Source organism: Heteronotia binoei, chromosome 5 (assembly GCF_032191835.1).
Source record: "Heteronotia binoei isolate CCM8104 ecotype False Entrance Well chromosome 5, APGP_CSIRO_Hbin_v1, whole genome shotgun sequence".
Classification (NCBI taxonomy): Eukaryota; Metazoa; Chordata; class Lepidosauria; order Squamata; family Gekkonidae; genus Heteronotia; species Heteronotia binoei.
In genome coordinates, this window is record NC_083227.1 from 26,627,126 (window position 1) to 26,647,912 (window position 20,787).

General features: G+C 46.7%; 2 protein-coding genes across 3 annotated transcripts in view; both read left to right on the plus strand.

Moving 5' to 3' along the window:
* LOC132571316 (gastrula zinc finger protein XlCGF57.1-like) overlaps window positions 1-20,787 on the plus strand; it is a 397,476-nt gene that overhangs the window by 305,523 nt on the left and 71,166 nt on the right. The gene's annotated exons all lie outside the window — the stretch shown is intronic.
* Window positions 3,045-17,067, plus strand: LOC132571266 (gastrula zinc finger protein XlCGF57.1-like). Of its 2 annotated transcripts, XM_060238018.1 has the most exons (5): window positions 3,085-3,436; window positions 9,903-9,969; window positions 10,187-10,309; window positions 13,196-13,297; window positions 13,940-17,067. In XM_060238018.1, the coding sequence occupies exons 3-5, from the start codon at window positions 10,276-10,278 to the stop codon at window positions 15,790-15,792; spliced, it is 1,989 nt and encodes a 662-aa protein (XP_060094001.1). In that variant the 5' UTR covers window positions 3,085-3,436; window positions 9,903-9,969; window positions 10,187-10,275; the 3' UTR covers window positions 15,793-17,067. The 2 variants fall into 2 exon arrangements, with proteins under 2 accessions (XP_060094002.1, XP_060094001.1); XM_060238019.1 differs by lacking the exon at window positions 13,196-13,297 and having other exon boundaries at window positions 3,045-3,436.

Below are 20,787 nucleotides of genomic sequence, written 5' to 3' on the forward strand. Positions count from 1 at the left end.
CAATATCATGATTACAGAATCTGTAGAAGTACAGAATTATCAAAGTAGTATTCAACATAACTTAAGCACCTAGATGGTAAGGTGCTGGGGGAAGCGATAACTTCAGGGGACACCTGCTGGATCAACTGAAAGCCTGGCGGAAGAGCTCCGTCTTACAGGCCCTGTGAAACTTGGATAAGTCCCGCAGGGCCCGAATCTCCTGAAAAAAGGCTTTCTCCCAACTCAGCTAGCTAAAAAAACGGCCCCTTCCCCTTAATATAGCTCATCCGGCAACCAGGATCCATGCCATGGTAACGTGCGGACTAGACTAGATAAATATACTGTTTTGTCTCCCCACAAAATCAGTTCAGAAATTGCAGCTCGTAAAGAACTCCATGACTCAGCTCTTATCAGGAATTAGATGGAGCCCTCCATATTACTGCCATTCTGCAGTCCTCCATTAGCTGGACTGTACATGTGCCTTCTCCGTTATGGCCCCTGTGAATGGTGTGCCTGAAGAGGTAAGGAAGGGACCCACGCCCTGGCTTTCCACAACCTGAGCAAAACTGAATCATTCAAGAGGGCTTTACTATGGCATTTTGGCTTTATTGTGTGTATGTCCCCCCCCCCCCTTTCCGCTTCCCCTTCATTTTCTGGGAAGTTAGGTCACCACTGTGCATTCTATGCATTGTATAAGCTGAGATCTTTTGAACTCTGTCAGTTTGTATTCTCTGTGTAGGACAGGGGTGGCCAAACTGGCTCGGAAGCCACATGTGGCTCTTTCACACATATTGTGTGGCTCTTGAAGCCCCCATCCCACCTGCCGACTTGGAGAAGGCATTTCTTTCTTTAAATTACTTATCAAAGCCAAGCCTGCCAGCAGCTTGGAGCCTTGAGAGCCACACATTTAAAGTAAAGTTGATTTCTTTCCACCTTTCCATTCCCCATCTATTTGCCTGCCTGCCTTCTGGCTCTCAAACATCTGATGTTTATTCTATGTAGCTCTCACGTTAAGCAAGTTTGGCCACCACTGGTGTAGGTTGTTTATTATGCAGCTTTTAATTGCCACTTTGCGTTTGTAAACTGGATCTTACTAACTATGCCATTTTGCAGCATTTCTGTGGGTCACTTTAACATTTATGCTTCCCTTCCATGCTGTTTTTCAGATTCCTGACCAGTTTGCCACCCAAATACTGAAATACTGAGTCCAACTGTAATTTATGTAAACAAATAAAATAACGTTAATTACATCTCCAATAAAGCCAACTGGAGAGCCAATTTGGTGTAGTGGTTAAGTGTGCGGACTCTTATCTGGGAGAACCGGGTTTGATTCCCCACTCCTCCACTTGCACCTGCTAGCATGGCTTTGGGTCAGCCATAGCTCTGGCAGAGGTTGTCCTTGAAAGGGCAGCTGCTGAGAGCCCTCTCAGCCCCACCCACCTCACAGGGTGTCTGTTGTGGGGGAAGGAGATAAAGGAGATTGTGAGCCGCTCTGAGACTCTTCGGAGTGGAGGGCGGGATATAAATCCAATATCTTCTTCTTCCTTCCCCGTTAACTGCAGATGGGGGGGGGGGGGGGAGCATGGGCCCAAAGGCATTTGTGCAGCCAGTCGGCACGAAGGATCAACCCGGGAATCTCCATGGCTGAGAATGTATTTCGATTTCCAAAATTCAGATCCTGCCTTTCTGCTCCTGCAAGAGACAGCAGGGGGCTAACAAATGAAAACATGCATCAGAAAAATGAAGTTTTAAAAACTATTTAACCACCACCACCACGAGTACGCGATAGCAAAACGTCTGTAGCTCAAGTCTGAAATGACTTACTTGAAAGTAAACGTTCCCAGGCTCCGGCTGTTGCAGGGCTTTTCTCTACTGTTGCTATTGAAACCTCCCACCCTCCAATTCAGAAGCAAACCCTTCCGCCACCCTCCGCTCGGCCTCCCTAGCAAATAGCTCCGCTGCTTTAACCCTTTCGGATCTACAGACCCAGAAGGAGAGAGGCTTCCCATAAAGACCCCCGACCGGGCGGGACTTAAGCCCGGCTGCCGCCAGAGGTGCCCTACAAACAATGCAGCTCAATGCGATTGCTCCGGAACAGGGGTGGCCAAAGTGTGACTCGGGAGCAACATGTGGCTCTTTCACACGCATTGTGTGGCTCTAAAAGCCCCGCCCCCACCCCATTGGCTGGCTTGGAAAAGGCATGTCTCTCTTTGAATCACTTCTCCAAGCCAAACCAGCCAGCGGCTTGGAGAATGCATTTAAAGTTGCTTTCTTTCCACCTCTCCCTCCCTCTCCCCATTTATTTGCCTTCCTTCCAGCTCTCAAACATCTGACGTTTATTCTATGTGGCTCTTACATTAAGCAAGTTTGGCCACTTCTGCTCTGGAGTCACTCCGCATAGGGCTGCGCTCCCAGAGTATCCCGGGTTATACAGCCATCTCAGAAAACTAGGCGGGGGGGGGGGTTGATGGGGGGGGAAGGAGAAGCAAACTGAAGCGAGCTCACCCCGAGCAATCCGCAGTGGGTCTGATTGGATTCGGAATCCTCCACCGCTCTCTTCAGTGGGGCTTGCTTCCTCCCAGGAAAGGGGCTTTAGACAGGAACATTTCCCATGCAATCCTAAAGCCGCTTTGCGGGGACTGGGAGGCAACCCGGTTGAACGGGGGCGGCATGCTCCGGATGGCTGCAGGGGAGCGGGATGGAGCTTGCATCCATCTGCATCTCCCCACCCATCCCTCCCGGATCAACCGCCCCATTTGCTGAGAAGGCTGAACAGCCGGGGATCCCCCGTGTGCAGCGTTACTCCCGAGAAGCCCCGTCGAGGTGCATTATAAGCCGTGGCTAAGGGCAGCCTGGCTGAAGTCCGTCCGGGAGTTGCGGAGAGGAGGGGAGGGAGAAGCTTTTCTCGTTCATTTCTCTGCAGCACGGAAAGGGTTAAAGCAAGCGAGCTGTTTGCTAGAGATGCCGAGCAAGGTGGGGGGGATGGTCTTTGAGGAAGGGAGAAGGCTTTGCTACTGAATGGCCAAGAGATCAGATTTACAACGGGGAGGGGGGGGAGCCTTGCAGGCAGATCCGGGGAAGGTTTACTGACAAGTAGGTCGAGGGGGTGGGGAGGGGATAAGCTTCTCAGTCCTGGAAGAGAGAGAAATGCGGCTATCGGGTGAAGCTGGTATGAAATAGTTCTAACATGCAACACATAGTTTTAACCTATCAGGGTCTGGGCGCTGCTCTTTATGGGGAGGGCAGGAAGCATTTTTCATTTGTCTGCAGCTCTGAAAAGATTGCGCTGACAGAACTGTTTGCGGGAGAGGCCGGGGAAGGGAGTGGGAAAGTGGAAAGGCTCCTTTCCTGGAGGCGGCGTTGCTACTAAATGGCTAAAGAGAGATCCGGAAGGACTTCAGATGTGCAACAGGAGGAAAAAACTTTGCAGCCGAATCCTTGGAAGATTTACTCGCTAGTAAGTCATAGGGGGGGGGGGGTGGAATAAGAGAATTGCTGCTATCGTGTGCATTCTTGAGGGGTGTGACTGGTTTTTCCAGTAGTTTTTAATTGTAATTTTCTTATGTGATTTGTTTAGCCACTTCGTGATGACCCTTGTGGGTGCAGAGAGACCGATTGGATCTGTAATTTGTAAATAAAAAATAAATTCTTAGCCCTGGAAGCTGTAGAGCAGGGGTGTCAAACATGCAGTTTGGGGGCCGAATCGGGCCCCCAGAGGGCACCTATCAGGCCCCCGAGCAACTGGCTGTCATCTGCTTCCGTCTCTGTATATCTTGCTTCCTTCTGCATAACAGCTTGCTTTGCAAGGCTTGCTCAACTGCACAGGAGCTACAGAGCAAAGCCTCTGTTCTATTGGCTGAGGCTCCTCCCTTGGGGAGGAAGGAGGGAGGAATAGCTTGCTTTGCCAGGCGCTCTCAATTGCACAGCAGAGCTACTGAGCCAAGCCTCTCTTCCTTCTATTGGCTGAGGCTCCCCCCCTCCCCTGGAGAAGGACAGAAAGAGCCAGTTTCCTTTGCCCAGTTCCCTGGATCCCATGGGAGAAATACAAAGAAAGCATCTTTAAGACCAATGAGTACTAACGTTTTAAGCATGCTTTAATGTTTTTTTTAAAGATATCTGTGTCTGTGTTTTTTAAAAGTTTTATATCTCTGCTACCTAAATAGGTACGTACATGGCCTGGCCCACCATGGCTTAGCCCAACACAACATGGCCCGGCCCAACAAAGTCTCATTTATGTCAGATCTGGCCATCATAACAAAATGAGTTTGACACACCCCTGGGGAATGCTCAGAAAGGAGCCTCTAGAGAGATCAGGGAAATAAATGAAATGAATAAATAAATTAACACCAATTAGCTGCTCTGGGAGGAAATAGAAGGACGAGGGAGAGAGAGGTGGAAAGGAAGCAACTTTGAATGCATTCTCCAAGCTGCCAACTGGCTTGGCTTGGAGAAGTGATTTAAAGAGAGAAATACCTTCTCCTAGGTAGTTGATAGGGTTGTGGGGGCTTCGAGAGCCACACAGTATGTGTGTGAAAGAGCCCTATGTGGCTTCCGAACCACAATTTGGCCACCCCTGGCCTAATGCTTCTGGTCTATGGAGGGGATGGTTACCAGTCCTTTTATCTTGGGCTCTAGTTCAAATTGAGACTTGGGTCCCAGGACAGACTGATACCCAGTAATCGGAGTCCAAGCTCATCACGTCCGCAACAGGTTTTTAAAGATCAAATAGAGGTTGTTTTATTTTCCTGAAAGACTAAAAGAGCATATCTTTCAAAAGTTTGATATGTAATATAGCACAATGGCATTAACCCAGATGTGCAAACTACGAGAAAGACACTATTTTGATCCACCAGGCCAGTCCTTAGGTGTTTCTTAACCAGAGTTGTTGATGTAGTTCCATTCTGTTTTGATTTCTTTCTGCCTTTTGGATATCTTATCGTCTTCACAGCCAAGTGAGTGAGGGAAATACTCCTGAGAAAGTAGTGCCTTCTTTTTGACCTAGGCTTATATAATAGAGTGATTGACACACATTCTCACATTTTGACTTATTACCGTTTTATTGCTTTCGCTACCCAGATCAAAAGTTTGCTCAATTTGTTAATTTTACTATTCTGTCATTGGATCTTAAATTTGTACCATTTTGCATTCTAAACCACTGACTAAAAAAAAGGTAAAGGTAGTCCCCTGTGCAAGCATCAGTCGTTTCCGACTCTGGGGTGACATTGCTTTCACAACGTTTTCACGGAAGACATTTTACGGGGTGGTTTGCCATTGCCTTCCCCAGTCATCTACACTTCCCACCAGCAAGCTGCGTACTCATTTTACCCACCTCGAAAGGTTGGAAGGCTGAGTCAACCTTGAGCTGGCTACCTAAATCCAGCTTCTGCCAGGATCGAACTCAGGTCGTGAGCAGAGCTTAGGACTGCAGTACTGCAGCTTTACCACTCTGCGCCATGGGGCTCTCACTGACTACCAGTTATATATAGCCCTGCACACTGTATCTGATTCCTCGTCCAATGAAGTGTGCTTAGAGCACACGAAAGCTTACATTCTAAATAATACTTTGTTGGTCTTAAAGGTGCACTTGACTCCTGCTTTGTTCTGCTGCTTCCGACCAACACGGCTGCCCATTTGGATATATCTTTCCACAGTCAGAGGTGACCCAAGAGATGGGAAAGGAGATGGAACAGGAGTACCTGGAATAGGCAAGAGATCAAGGAAAGGTCTTCATCCCATCCAAGCAGGGAGTGGTGTTGAATTTTTGGAAAGAGCTGTGCTGGAGATCATGACTCAGAACACTCTGACCTCAGATGTATGCAGCCAATGGGCCAGGCAGTTATGTTACCATGAGGGCAATGGGCCACAAGAGGTTTGCAGCAGCTCCATGGACTCTGCTTCTACTGGCCATTTTTGTTGACAGCTGAACAGCCAGGGATCCCCGTGCAGAGTTACTCACAAGCATCCCTGTAGAACGTCACTGAGAGCAGCCTGGCTGAAGAGCAGCCCCTCTGGCTGGGTCTGGGAATGCCTCCTGAAGAGGATGAGGAAGCTTTTCTCATTCTTCAGTAGCACTGAAAGGGTTAAAGCAGGGGTGTCAAACATGCAGCCCAAGGACCAAATCAGGCCCCCAGAGAACTCCTATTAGGCCCCAAACAACTAGCTGTCATCTGCTTCCTTCTTCTTCTTTCTTGCTTCCTTCTGCATCACAGCTTACTTTGCCAGGCTTGCTCAATTGCATAGGAATTACAGAACAAAGCTTCTATTTTCTCCATTGGCTGAGGCTCCTCCCTTGGGGAGGAAGGGGGAAAGGGATAGCTTGCTTTGCCAGGCTGTCTCAGTCACACAGCAGAGCTACTGAGCCAAGCCGTTCTTCCTTCTGTTGATTGAGGCTCCTCCCTCTCCTGGTCTCCTGGGGAAGGAAGGAAAGAGCCAGAGCTTCCTTTGCCCAATTCCCTGGATTGCAGGGGAGAGATACCAAAAAAGCAGCATTAAAACCAACAACTGATGTATTTATCACGTTTTAAGTTTTTAAAAATCTTTAATTGCGTTTGTGTCTTTTATAAAGTTTCTCTCTCCGCTACCTGGCATTACATTTTATGACACACACAGCCCAGCCCAACAAGGTCTCATTTATGTCAGATCTGGTCCTCATAATGAGTGAGTTCAATATCCCTGAGTTAAAGTGAGCAAGCTGCTTCCTAGAGAGGCCCAGCAAGAGTGGGGGGGGAGAGGGGAGAGGAAAAGGTATTTTGCTGTGTGTGGGGGGGATGCTTTACTATTTAATGGCCAAAGAGACCAGGGAGGGTTTCAGATTTGCAACAAAGGAAAAAAAGCCTTTAAGTTGGATCCCAGGAAGGTTTACTTGTAAGTGATGGAGGGGAATTAAGCTTTTCAGTCCTTGAAGAGAGAGTTTTTGTTGGGGACCTGGTATTAAACAGTTTTAAAATGTAATAAATAGTTTAAAACGGGGTGTTGAACTCAGTTGTTATGAGGGCCGAATCTGACCTAAAAGAGACCTTGCTGGGCCGGGCCGATCCTATTTAAGATTAGGTAGCAGAGATATAAACTTTTTAAAGGACACAGACAAACATGACTAAAAATTAAAAAAAACCCTTAAAACATGCTTAAAAGGGTAGCACTTGTTAACCCTAAAGGTGTTTTCTTTGTATTTCTCCCATGGGATCCAGGGAACTGGGCAAGGAAGCTCTGGAGCTTTCCCTCCCTCCCCAGGGGACCAGGAGGGGGAGGAGCCTCAGCCAATGGAGAAAAGTGAGGTTTTACTCTGTAGCTCCTGTGTGATTGAGCAAGCTTTGCAAAGGAAGCTGAGATGCAGAAGGAAGCAAGAGAGAGGGAGAAGAAAGCAGACAAGAGCCAGTTGCTTGGGGGCCTGATAGGAGCCCTCTGGGGGCCTGATTTGGCCCCCGGGTCGCATGTTTGACACCCTTGTTTTAAAATGTCTCTCCCAAGTAGGCAAAAGTCAGGCTTCCGTGTGGCTCCCACCAGCTTTCTCTACTGCCCTTGATGCAGCAGACCCTACCCTCTTGTTGGGGTGATTGGGGGCTGCACTTTGGAGTGGGTCACATCTTTTCTCACAGACCGGACCCAAAGAATAGCCACAGGAGCTCAATTATCCACTTGGGATGCCCAGGGCATAATCCTCCCCTCTCCCAAAAAAGGGTTCTCTTTATGTTAAGTCCTTAAAAGGTAAAGGTAGTCCCCTATGCAAGCATCCGTCGTTTCCGACTCGGGGTGATGTCGTTTTCACAATGTTTCCACGGCAGACTTTTTACGGGGTGGTTTGCCATTGCCTTCCCCAGTCATCTACACTTTCCCCCCAGCAAGCTGGGTACTCATTTTACTGACCTCGGAAGGATGGAAGGCTGAGTCAACCTGAGCCGGCTACCTGAATCCAGCTTCCGCCGGGATCAAACTCAGGTTGTGTGCAGAGCTTGGACTGCAGTACTGCAGCTTTACCACTCTGTGCCACGGGGCTCCTAGGGAATTCTTATAGGGAAGATTATTTGGGGAGGGGAAAGCTGAGGCAGAGGTTTATTGTGAATTCCATGACATACCTTTCAAGTGTAAGAAAGTGGAAAAAGAAGGAACTGAGGTAGAAAGGTCAGGCATGAATCCTGCCAAATCCTCCCAAGTATAAATTCTCTGTGTAAGTGAATGAAAAAAATTAGCCCCTGGGTACTCATTTTACTGACCTCGGAAGGATGGAAGGCTGAGTCAGCCTTAAGTCAGCTGAACCCAGCTTGCACCAGGATCAAACTCATATGCACATTTATTTATTTAATCAAATTTATATTCTACCCTCCCCTGACAGGCTCAGGGCGGCGAACAACAATTAAAATACACAGAATATTAAAACAATATACAATCAAATCATTCATACATTTTACAGCTGTTAAAAACCAAGATGCACGATGTTTCTGATTATTCTGATATTTCTGATTCATTTATATTAGTTTAGTGAGAGGGACGGTGGCTCAGTGGTAGAGCATCTGCTTGGTAAGCAGAAGGTCCCAGGTTCAATCCCCGGAATCTCCATTTAAAAAGGGTCCAGGCAAGTAGGTGTGAAAAACCTCAGCTTGGGACTCTGGAGAGCCGCTGCCAGTCTGAGTAGACAATACTGACTTTGATGGGCCGAGGGTCTGATTCAGTAAGGCAGCTTCATATGTTCATATATGTTCATATGTCAGTGCTGTGGGATAATAGCAACCTTCCTTTAACCTTTAAGAATTTAAACAATTCGGTCTTACAGGCCCTGAGGAACTATATGATACCCTTATATCCATATATCTTTATCCAAGTCTCCTTGTGGTGCTGTAAAGGTCCTGAAAGGAGCCAGCATGGTGTAGTGGTTAAAGGTGATGGACCCTAACCTGGAGAACTGGGTTGGATTCTGCCCTCCTGCAGCTGAAGCCAAGCTGAATGACCTTGGGTCAGTCTCAGTTCTCCCAGCCCCCCAAATAAGCCTAGCTTGCTACATAATGCTGAAAGAGCTAGAGCTTCAGGTTGCCAGACAATCTTAGGAGCCAAAGTCCATCAGTGGCTATTAGACATATTTTTTATACATATGAAGCAGAGGTCCATCAATGGCTATTAGTCACAGTATATTGTTGGAACTCTGTCTGGGGCAACGATGCTCTTGTTGCTTGGAAGGGGCAACAGTGGGAGGGCTTCTAGTGTCCTGGCCCCACTGATAGACCTCCTGATGGCACTTGGGGTTTTTGGCCACTGTGTGACACAGAGTGTTGGACTGGGTGGGCCATCGGCCTGATCCAACATGGCTTCTCTTATGTTCTTATGACATCAGGGGTTTCAAAAATAAGGCCCAGGAGCTGGAACCAGCCCATCTAGGGCTTTTATTTGACCCGTGAACAACTAATGCGAAGGAGGGAACAGGAGGCTGGGCTGGGGGGTTCTGGTGAAGCCACACTGTGGCTTCATCACAGCTAAGAGCCTTTTCTGCAGCTTTCTCCAGTTTCACTGGTCTGTCACACGCACAACCTTGTGTGCACGGCACCTGCTCCCCCACCAGTTGAGCTGGCATCCCTCAGCATGGGGTGGCTGTCATGACATGGGTTTGAACCCCCCCGCATTGCCCCACCATGGATCGCCTGATAGCCTTGGCCAAAGGCAGGTGCTGCTGCACACCCTGCTGATGCTGGTACACAGCATCACACGGAGACACCCTGCACAGGCCTGGGTCCTGCCACGCACATAGCCTTGGACCTGAGCCACCACAAGGAAGGCTTAGTTCAGCTTGTCTTCCCAGTCCCCGTCTGTGATGGCTTGGGGCATGGGGGAGCTTGCAACACCCTGGAAAGGAGGGCGCACAAAGTGGGATTCAAGCAAGCAAATGAATGAGGGAGTCTAGGCTAACAGTCTTTCGTCCTCTTTTGTCTCCCTCTCAGGCAGTGAAGAAACAGTGTTGAGCCATCAATTTACAGAGGAGGGGAAACAGCTGTATCTCCAGTCCAGGTAAGGGGGACAGCATGGGACCCCCCCCCCACCCTCATTCAAAGAGGGGCTTTTGCTTCTGCAGTTGCTGTTCAGTGTCTGAGGGAGAGAAGCTTTGGATGCCACTCCCTTTATCCTTGCCAAAGGGTACATCCTGCACCATCCCAAAATGTTCCCTTCCAGTGTGCCTTCTCTACCTGGCATGGTCTTTAACAAGGGAATGTGCTTTTTCTTTTAGTGTCCATTTTCCTTTGAGGAGATATATATTTCACTGTGGCAGAGTGGGTGCTCCTGGATCTGGGCCAAAGAGCTCTCTACAGGGAAGTCATGCTGGAGAACTATGGGAGTGTGGCTTTTCTGGGTAAGAATTTTTCATAGGTGATGATGATGATATTGGATTTATATCCCGCCCTATACTCTGAATCTTAGATTCTCCGAGTGGTCACAACCTCCTTTACTCTGTCCCTCTCCCACAACACACACCCTGTGAGGTAGGTGGGGCTGGGAGAGCTCTCCCAGAAGCTGCCCGTTCAAGGACAACTCTGTGAGAGCTATGGCTGACCCAAGGCCATTCCAGCAGCTGCAAGTGGAGGAGTGGGGAATCAAACCCGGTTCTCCCAGAGTCTGCACACTTAACCACTGCACCAGGCTGGCTCTTGTAGATGCCAAACTGCCACCACTGAGATGATGCATGAATCAAAATATTGAACACAAATACATCTTCAGGCCTGCCCCACTACTTGTTCCCTATTGGGGGCTTCAAGGAGTTGGGGTGGCAATGAAAGTGATGGTGAGCATGGTCTGGGAGAGAGACCCAAGACTCCTGGCTGGCCCAGGGGGGGGGCAACTGAGGTCAGTGTTGTGGCCACCACCCAAGGCAGAGAGGCTGTCCTGCCCTGAGGCCGAGAATGGGCTGGGAGCAGTGTTCCCTTGAAGCTGAGTCAGCGTGAGCTAGCTGACAGATTTTTAGCCTTGAGATCACACATTTTTGTCTTAGCTCAGGAAAAATGGCCCCAGAGCAAACTAACTTATGCAGTAGCTTTCAACTTTAACGCCAGTAGCTCACAAAGTTGAATTTTTGCTCACAGGACTCCACACCTTAGAGGGAGTATTGGCTGGGAGGACCTCAGAAAGACCCTGGCAGGGGTCAGATCCTGATTTCTGTTGCCAACATTTACGACATGCTCTTCCTGCGGATGGGATTACAGCTGTCCCCTCTGACTGTGATCTGGTATGGATCCATCCCCCTTAAACTGGATGGGATTGTGGGTTTTGATCCTGACCGCATTTCCATCCAGAATAATTTTTTCTCTTCCTTGGATTCCTTTCCCTCATCAGAATGATCACTTTCTCTCACTCTTTCTCTCTCTGTGTCTTCCTTCCTTCCTCCCCCAAAGAAGCCAGGAACATAAGAGAGACTGTGATGGAGATGCAGAAAGACCTTTCATCTAAAGAAAGGCTAGGGAGTTTCTCAGTACAACAGAGTGTTTCTTTCCCAAATGAACTGGCTGTGAGTGGGTATCCTTCGCAACTCTTCATTTGGTAGTGTTAAGCACACTGGCTTAGGAGGGAAAGAGGCCTTCCAGAGCCTGAAATCTCCAGATTTGGTGTAGTGGTTAAGCATGCGGACTCTTATCTGGGAGAATAGGGTTTGATTCCCAGTTCCTCCACTTGCACCTGCTGAGATGGCCTTGGGTCAGACATAGCTCTGGCAGAGGCTGTCTTTGAAAGGGCAGCTGCTGTGAGCCCTCTCAGCCCCACCCACCTCACATGGTGTCTGCTGTGGGAGGAGAAGATATGGGAGACTGTAAGCCGCTCTGTGTCTCTGATTCAGAGAGAAGGGTGGGGTATAAAGCTGCAATTCTTCTTAACAAAGTTTAATTCTGAGTATGAGCTAAGTGTACATGAGCACAAAAGTTGGTGTAGTGGTTAGTGCGCAGACTCTTACCTGGGAGAACTGGGTTTGATTCTCCACTCCTCCACTTGCACCTGCTGAGATGGCCCTGGGTCAGCCATAGCTTTCATAGAAACTGTCCTTGAAAGGGCAGCTGCTGTAAAAAGCTCTCAGCTCCACCCACCTCACAGGGTGTTTGTTGGGGGGGGGGAGTAGAGGAGATTGTGACCGCTCTGAGATTCAGAGTATAGGGCGGGATATAAATCCAAAATCTTCTGAAATCTGGAGGTCAGAAGCTCTTTCTGGGCCTGAGATCAGCAGGGATACCAGTCCCCCCAACAACTGGTATCCCTTCCAGAAACCGTGGGTGTACCCTTTACACTGTGCTGTTCACTTGGTGAAGTCATGGCCTCCTCCTCCTCCACAGCAAGCATATTTGGGGTCGGGTGTGACCAGTGTTCCCTCTAAGCTGAATTAGTGTGAGCTAGCTCACAGGGTTTTTTTAGCCTTCAGCTCACACATTTTTATCTTGGCTCAGGAAAAATGGCCCCAGAGCAAACTGATTGGATGCAGTAGCTCACAACTTTAATGCCACTAGCTCACAAAGTAGAATTTTTACTCACAAGACTCCACAGCTTGGAGGGAACATTGGCTGTGACCGTGGCAGTGGCTTCAGACCAGGGTACCTCCAAAATCTACAGGACCACCCTCCCAGGTTCCTCCTTGGCCACTCTAGTACATGTAGAATATTTGTCCGTGCTCCCCTCTTTACTTTCTTTTTACAGAAGCCTTACAGCATACATTTAGGTGCTTTGTTCCACACCCCCCCCCCCAACACACACACTCGCTTCATCTGTCTCTCTCCCAATGTGGCAGCCCATTCCTCTCCTTTCTTATCTTCTGCTCAGTTTCCCTTCACCACATCGGTCCTGAATTTTCTTTTCTCTTTCTCACTCCTCCTTCATCTGTCTGCTGGTCTGTCCCCCTCATTGTTAGGCAACTCTTGAGCATCCCTGCTGGGCCTCTTCATGGCAGCTATGATCTACTCTCCTCAATGACTTCTGCAAGTAGCCTCTCTCCTGCTTCTTCCACATTCAGCACTTAACCTTTCTAGCCTTCCAGCATGCCTCCACATTCCTAAAAGCCACATCACTTCTGGCCCAATCCTGCTCCTTCCCAGTCATGCTGTATGCTACCTTTGGCTGCTGCCCTGACTTGCAGGGGCTACTCTTGCATCACAAAGGGGAAATAAGTTCTATCAAAGAAAAAGCATACTCAACATGAATGAGGATTGTCTGATTGGTGGCCTGGCTTCTTGCCTGGGTAGAAACTGGACCTTTTTCTTTATCCCAGCAGCAGATGTAGAGGAGACTCTTGGGCAATTCCAGGGGTTCTCTTTGGAAAAAGCCAACAATGAAGAGTTTGAAGGAAACTTCAAAGAAAACACACAGGCAGGTGGGAAGCCATTTTTAACATGTATATTAACGTGTAACTTTCAATGCAGATCAGAAACTAGCCCTGAAATGCTTAGAGCAGGGGTGTCAAACATGCAGCCTGAGGGCTGAATCATGCCCCTGGGGGGCTCTTATTGTGCTCCTGAGCAATTGGCTCTTGTATGCTTCCTTCTCTCTCTCTCTTGTTTCCTCCTGCATCTCAACTTTCTTTGCAAGACTTGCTCAATTGCAGAGAAGCTACAGAACAAAACCTCTATCTTCTCCATTAGTTGAGGCTCCTTCCCCTCCTGGTCCTCTGGAGAGGGAGGGAAAGAGCCAGAGCTTCCTTTGCTGGATCCCATGGGAGAGATACAAAGAAAGCACCATTAAGACCAAAAAGTGCTAATGTTTTAAGCATGTTTTTATTTTTATTTTTTTTTAAAAAAATATTTAGTCGCGTTTGTGTCCTTTAAAAAGTTTATGTCTCTGCTGCCTAATCTTAAATAGGAACATACATGGGCCTGGCCCGGCCCAACAAGGTCTCATTTATGTCAGATCCAGCCCCCATAACAAATGAGTTCGACACTCCTGGCTTAGAGGGGAGCACAAGTCCAAATCAGACCTTTTTGTGGGGGTTCTAATGGGATCTCTCTCTTCATTCCAGCAGGGGATGATCAGAGGAAGGAGGAGGAGGAACTGCATCATCTATCGCCAGATGAAATCAAGAATGAAGATCTGAGAGGAAACTTCAGGAATCAAGGCAGACCCAAGAGGCAGAAAGGTCTCTTTCTTACAGTTGAGAAGAGGGATGAACCCATTCCTTGCCAAGAAGGGGATTTCCATGGATTAATTCACATGGTGGAGGAAACTTACAAGTGCTTGGAGTGTGGGATGAACTTCTCAGATCAAACCCAATATAATAGCCATTTGCGAAAATGCAGTGGAAAGAAGACCCATCGGTATCTGGAATGTGGAAAGGGCTTCCTTTGTAGAGCTGAACTAATTAGAACACATGCAGGAGAGAAACATTATAGTTGCTCAGACTGTGGCGAGAGTTTCTTACGAAAATCAGACTTTATTAAACATCAAAGCGTTCATTCAGGAGAGAAGCCATTGATCTGTTCAGAGAGTGGAATGACATTCTCTGATGGAAGACAGGGAAGTCTACGTTTCCCAAGGAACATTAAAATGAAGGCATGTAAATGCGTTCGGTGTGGAAGGTACTTTAAATATAGATCACAGCTCTTTGTGCACCAAAGAATACACACAGGGGAGAAACCTGTTGAATGCTCAGAATGTGGAAACAGATTGAGTGACAATAGCAGTTTTCAAGGGCCTCTAAAAACCCTCACAAAAGATAAAGCTTTTGAATGTTCAGACTGTGGCAAAAAATTCAGTTTCAGTTCTGGTCTTCAGCAGCATCGAAGAACGCATACAGGTGAGAAGCCTTTTGAGTGCTCAGTGTGTGGAAAGAGATTCAGGTGGAGTAGCCATCTTCAGCGGCATCAAAGAACCCACACAGGGGAAAAACCTTTTGAATGTTTGGAGTGTGGAAAGCGATTCAGTGACACATGTAGCCTTCAAAAGCACCTACGAGTCCACAGAGGGGAAAAACCTTTTGGATGCTCAGAGTGCGGAAAGAAATTCAGTCTGAGTAGCAATCTTCTACAGCATCAGAGAACTCACACAGGGGAGAAGCCTTTTCAGTGCTCGGAGTGTGGAAAGAGATTCAGTGACACATGTACCCTTCAAAAGCACCTTAGAACCCACACAGGGGAGAAACCTTTTGAATGCTTAGAATGTGGAAAGAGATTCAGTGACACGTATAATCTTCAAAAGCACCTAAGAACCCACACAGGGGAGAAACCTTTTGAATGCTCAGAATGTGGAAAGAAATTCAGTCGGAGTGATCGTCTTCAACAGCATCAAAGAACTCATACAGGGGAGAAACCTTATGGATGCTTAGAGTGTGGAAAGAGATTCAGTGACACATATGACCTTCAAAACCACTTAAGAACCCACACAGGGGAGAAGCCTTTTGCATGCTCAGAGTGTGGAAAGAGGTTCAGTCGGAATGGCAATCTTCTACAGCATCAAAGAATTCATACAGAGGAGAAACCTTTTGAATGTTCAGAATGTGGAAAGAGATTCAGCCGGAATGACAATCTTTTACAGCATCAAAGAATCCATACAGAGGAGAAACCTTTCGAATGCTTAGAATGTGGAAAGAGATTCAGTCATCGTGGCAATCTTCACAAGCATTTAAGAACTCACACAGGAGAGAAGCCTTTTGAATGCTCAGAATGTGGAAAGAGATTCAGTCAGAGCAGCAATCTTCACAAGCATTTAAGTACTCACACAGGGGAGAAACTTTTTGAATGCTCACAGTGTGGAAGGAGGTTCAGTCAGAGCAGTAATCTTCAACAGCATCAAAGATTCCACACAGAGGAGAAATTTTTGAATGCTCAGAATCTGGAAGGACCTTTCAGCGGAGTGTCATACTTCAACAGCATCTAAGAACCCACACCAAAGAAAAGTGAATGGTCATAGTGTGAAAAGAAATCTTTCCCAAGGTGTGATGTTTAAAACTATCTACAAATTCACACAAGGGAGAATCCTTTATAACGCTCAGAGTGTGGGAAGAGATTCAGTCAGCATAGCAGTCTTCAACAGAGTCAAAGAACCCACACCAGGAGAAACTGTGTAACTGCTTAGCTTGTGAAAAGAGCTTTTGTGTCTACTCAGAATCCTGGCCCTAACATGGAAGAAATGACAGAAATATTTGGACTGAGGGCAGAGCTCAAACAGGTCTCATGGGGAAGAAAGAAAGGATGTGTTCTGAGGGTGGAAGGAAATTCAAGACCACCTCCTATCTCCTTAACCTTTGAGGGATTCACACAGGAGAGAAACTTCATAAATACTCACCGAGTAGCAAAACCTTGAAGGCAGAGATCCAACCTCCCTATTTCTCAGATAATCTACACAAGGGCAAACCTTTCCTTTGTTGGTTCTGATGAGGTCCTTCTTTGAATGCCCAGGTGTTTGGAGACTCAGAAGTACTTGGAAGTAGTTACACAAAGAAGGGCCTTTTTAATGGTTGCCCTGCTTCAGTCTATCTGCCAGTCTAACTCTGACATCTGCAAAACATGCTAGAACATTTCTCCTTTCCAAATACTGTGAAATAGATAAGTTGAGGAAAAGATTGCATCCCTGAAGCCACAAATCCTAAGTTCAAAGGGGTCAGACCTCTACCCCCCACAAACAACATCCAATATTGTGGAAATGAGCAGGTATCCTTGGAGTTGGCCAGCAGATGTTGTGGGACACAAATTCCTCAATCCCAATTTTCCTTCCTACTGAACTTCCTGATTCTCCTGGAGAGAAACAGAAGGGAGAAGTAAGATTTCCTCCTGCTCTGAACCCCCTTCCTGGGCTCCATGAGCTGGAAATGACCTGGAGTAATGTCCTCCCTCCCTCCTCAGATTCCTTCCTTCCTCAGCAGATGGAGAAAATTCTCTTTTCTTTACACTAATTTAGTTTGGAAAGGAATCTGTGTTGGGGGTTGCTAACAGGTCTGCAGGGGGAAAATATCCGACCCATTTCTCAGACACTTATAGTGTGTGGAAGTGAGCAGCTGAAGAGGCAAATAACATCCCACAAAGCCTCTGTTAAGGGATGGCACACTTTTTTCTTCCAGGTAGTTGGCAACCCTGAAGTAAATGTTTTTTTTTAATTAGAGAAAAAGCTCAGCTAAGGAAGGGTCATAGAAATTAAAACTCTTTTAATGAACTATTTCTGTTTTTTTTCCTGTGGTTTGTGGGGTTTTTAAAAAATGAGTTGGGCTTCCTTAAATGTTTCAGAGGTTAGTTCAACGTGGCTTAGCTTCTGAGAATGGATGAGACTGGGCTAGTCTTAGCTAGGTTAGGGAAATGTGGAGGTTCTAGTTATTCACCATGGCTAATAGTCGCACCAGGATTTGCCTTTGCGTATTTATTTTATTTATTTTTGCAGGGTTTTATTCTGCAGGTTTTTTGCAGGTTTATATTCAGGGCAGATCACAATGTAAATTAAATAACAATTTAAAACATATGAAGCTGCCTTATACTGAATCAGACCCTCAGTCCATCAAGGTGAGTATTGTCTACTCAGACTGGCAGCGGCTCTCCAGGGTCTCAAGCTGAGGTTTTCACACCTATTTGCCTGGACCCTTTTCAGTTGGAGATGCCGGGGATTGAACCTGGGACCTTCTGCTTACCAAGCAGATGCTCTACCACTGAGCCACCGTCCCTCCCCTAAAACCTTCAGATTACCATACCATACCAAACCTTTAATGGCATAATAGATTCAGATAAAAATACACAGAATATAAAAATTTAAACATTGGAGATAAAATCAAAATAAAACCGAGCTTACAGATACATTCAAACATGGTCAGAATTAAATTTAAGGATGTCAGCCAGAAATTTTGCCACAGCCTCACTAACCACCCCCTCAGTATCACTCAATAAATAATAACAGGGTGGCAGAATAGACAAATCTGGAGAAAAAGAAAGCTTGCGAAATAAATCTTTACGGAGGTTATGGTAAAAAGAACAATCAAGCAATATATGCTGGATTGAGTCAGGGGTATTCGCTCCACAGGAGCAAAGTCTGTCGGCTAAAGGGACTCGCTGATATCTCCCTTGTAAAACTTTGGAGGGAAACGCGTTTAGTCTGGCCAACATAAATGCCCTGCGATGACTTGGAGTGGTTAGGTCTGATAGATAATTGGGCATTTTGCCACAAAAAGCATAAAGACCTAAGGAAGCTGGAGAGCAAGTATAAGGGAGAGTTGGCCGTAATTTCGTTTCCTCCAATTCCCACAGTCTCAGTTTAATACATCTAAAGATATATGACTCTTCAGAGGTAGAAAAATCATCTACCTCTAACCCCAATTGATTGAGTTTAGACAGAAGCACTGCTGTCCAGGACGAAATATATGGGTCTCTTTTCATACAATCAAGAAGGCTGTTGGGATCTGTTCTAAAATGAATTTTGAGCCAGAATTTAAACACTGCAATCCAGGCTTTTGTCTCCACCAAAGACTGACCCACTTCAGAGCAGAGAGCAAAGTAGGACACACATTTTGGCAAACCAAGAATTTGTCTAAAGAATGAGGCTTGAATGCCCTCCACTTTCCTGGTAAAAGCTGAGATCCATATAGGGATACCATAGAGGATTTGGGCAAGCGTTTTGGCTTTGAATACTTTAATAGCTGCTGGAACTAATTGGTTGCCCCTTGCAAAGAAAAACTGTTTAATTTGAGCAGCTGAACACTTAGCCAAGTTGATGGTGTTGTTACGATGTGAAACCCAGCTTAACTTGTGGTTAAAAGTGATCCCCAAGTATTTAAAATTTTTTGTTTGCTCGATTGTTGAATTGCCAATAAACCATCTCTGTGGGCCCCAGCAATTTGAAAAGACAACTACTTTAGATTTGGTATAATTGATAGTAAGTGAATTACAATTACAGTAGTCATAAAAGGCGTTCAAATACCTTTGCAGGCCCACTCTTGTACAAGAGAGGATGGTAGTGTCATCGGCATAAAGTAATAAGGGGACCGCTCGGCCTGCAAGTTTAGGCGGATGACCATTGATAGGGGTCAAAAATTGTGCCAGGTCAGTTAAAAATAAATTAAAAAGATGTGGGGCCAGCACACAACCTTGTTTTACCCCCTTTAACACTGGGATTTTACTAGTCAAGTCACCGCTAGAAGAAAATTTCACTTGGCAAAAGGTATTAGAATGAAGTTTCCTCAAGAGAAACAGCAAACGAGGGTCCATTCCCAGGTAACCTAGCTTGATCCATAGTTGGGCTCTATCTATTGAATCAAAAGCACCCTTCAAATCGATGAAGGCAGCATATAATTTTTTTGACCCGGTATGCATATATTTTTCAGCAAGGAAGGCCAGAGTGCAGCAGTGATCCATAGCAGATTTGCCTTTGGAGAAGCCAATCTGTTCAGGACCTATGATGTTGCCTAGGCGCATCCAGTCATGTTGCCTAGGCGCATCCAGACACTTTCACTGTCTCTCTCATCTTTGCTGCCCCCCTCTCTGCCGCTCTTCTGCTCTTTCTCTCATTCGCTGTCGCTCTCTCTCTGCCACTCTCACTGTCCCCCTCTCTTTCTCGCTGCCACTCTCCCCCTCACTTTTGCTCTCTCGCTTTCGCTGTCGTGCACTCTCTCCCCCTCGCTACTCCCCTCTCTGCCGCTCTCCCGCTGTCTCTCTCACTGCCGCGCTCTCTCTCTCACTGCCGCTCTTTTGTCTTGCACTCTCTCACTGCTCTCTCATGTGCTCTCTCTCTCTTTCGCTATCACTCCTTTTTCTGCAGGTCCTGAAGGCCCTCCAATGGAGGGGCCCTACCTAGGTATAATGTACTTCAGGGTTTCCCAAACTTTTCTTTCCTGTGGCCCAGTTATTTTTACACTTCTCCTTCATGGCCACTAAAATTCAGGGGTGGAGCCAGGAGACTTTGGGGGTGGAGCTGGGAGACAGGAATTATGTCATTCCCTGTGGTGTCATTTCCAGGTCAAGGGCCAAGTGATGTCACTTCTGGGGCACACTGAACCAAAATTCCACCTTTTCCTGTGATGTCACATCTAGGACACTCCCCCAAACCTGCCTCTTCTTCTGAAGTAACTTTGTTTTCAGAATAAAATCTGTTAAACTAATGATGAGCCAAAATGGGGGTGGAAAGTGGGTGGTCTGCAACTTTGTCATACATTCCCAGGGTCCTCTCTTTCCACCCCCACACCTGCATGCACCTGTTTGTGTGTTCTTTTCCAGCTTGCAAGCACTCCTAATGCCCATGTTCAATTGCCTGCACCACCTACACACCCCTTCCTCAACAGCACTGACCAGTATATGCAGTTGGGAGTGCTGTTGCCATTGCCATCAGGAATGGCAGCACTGTGTACCACCCATACTGGGCCCTGGCAGCTTCTCTACCTCAAAATATGCTGACACATTTAGTAGGCCCTTCCTTCAGCTGCTACTAATAGAACCCTGCCTCAAGCTACAACCAAGCTTGCTCAGTTTCAAGAAAATCTTTGACAGCTATTTTTCATACTTTTTCTTGGGTGAAACACTGGGAAATTGCTGTAAAAGGTAGCAGAGAATTGTACTGCAATTAATGAATTAATTTCAAGTTATATGAAGTTCATACAAGCTTTTCTGCAGTTATCCCAAAAAGGATATTTATTTGCCTCAGCCTTCCATTCTTCTGAGGTCGGTAAAATGAGTACCCAGCTTGCTAGGGGAAAGTGTAGATGACTAGGAAAGGCAGTGGCAAACCACCCCGTAAAAAGTCTGCCATGAAAACATTGTGAAAGCAATGTCACCCCAGAGTCGGAAACGGCTGGTGCTTGCACAGGGAACCTTTCCTTTCCTGCAGCTTTTTACTGGCTGTGTTTCCCGTGCCTTTAAAAAAAACCTGTTGTGCAGATATTTAGCCAGTGAACTTCTTTCATCC

Bases quoted from the DNA above. Each gene is read 5' to 3' on its own strand.
- LOC132571266 (XM_060238018.1), top strand. From the start codon at position 10,276: ATGCTGGAGAACTATGGGAGTGTGGCTTTTCTGG. The intron at 10,310-13,195 runs GTAAGAATTTTT...TCTTTATCCCAG, and splicing joins TGGGAGTGTGGCTTTTCTGG to CAGCAGATGTAGAGGAGACT. The intron at 13,298-13,939 runs GTGGGAAGCCAT...TCTTCATTCCAG, and splicing joins CAAAGAAAACACACAGGCAG to CAGGGGATGATCAGAGGAAG.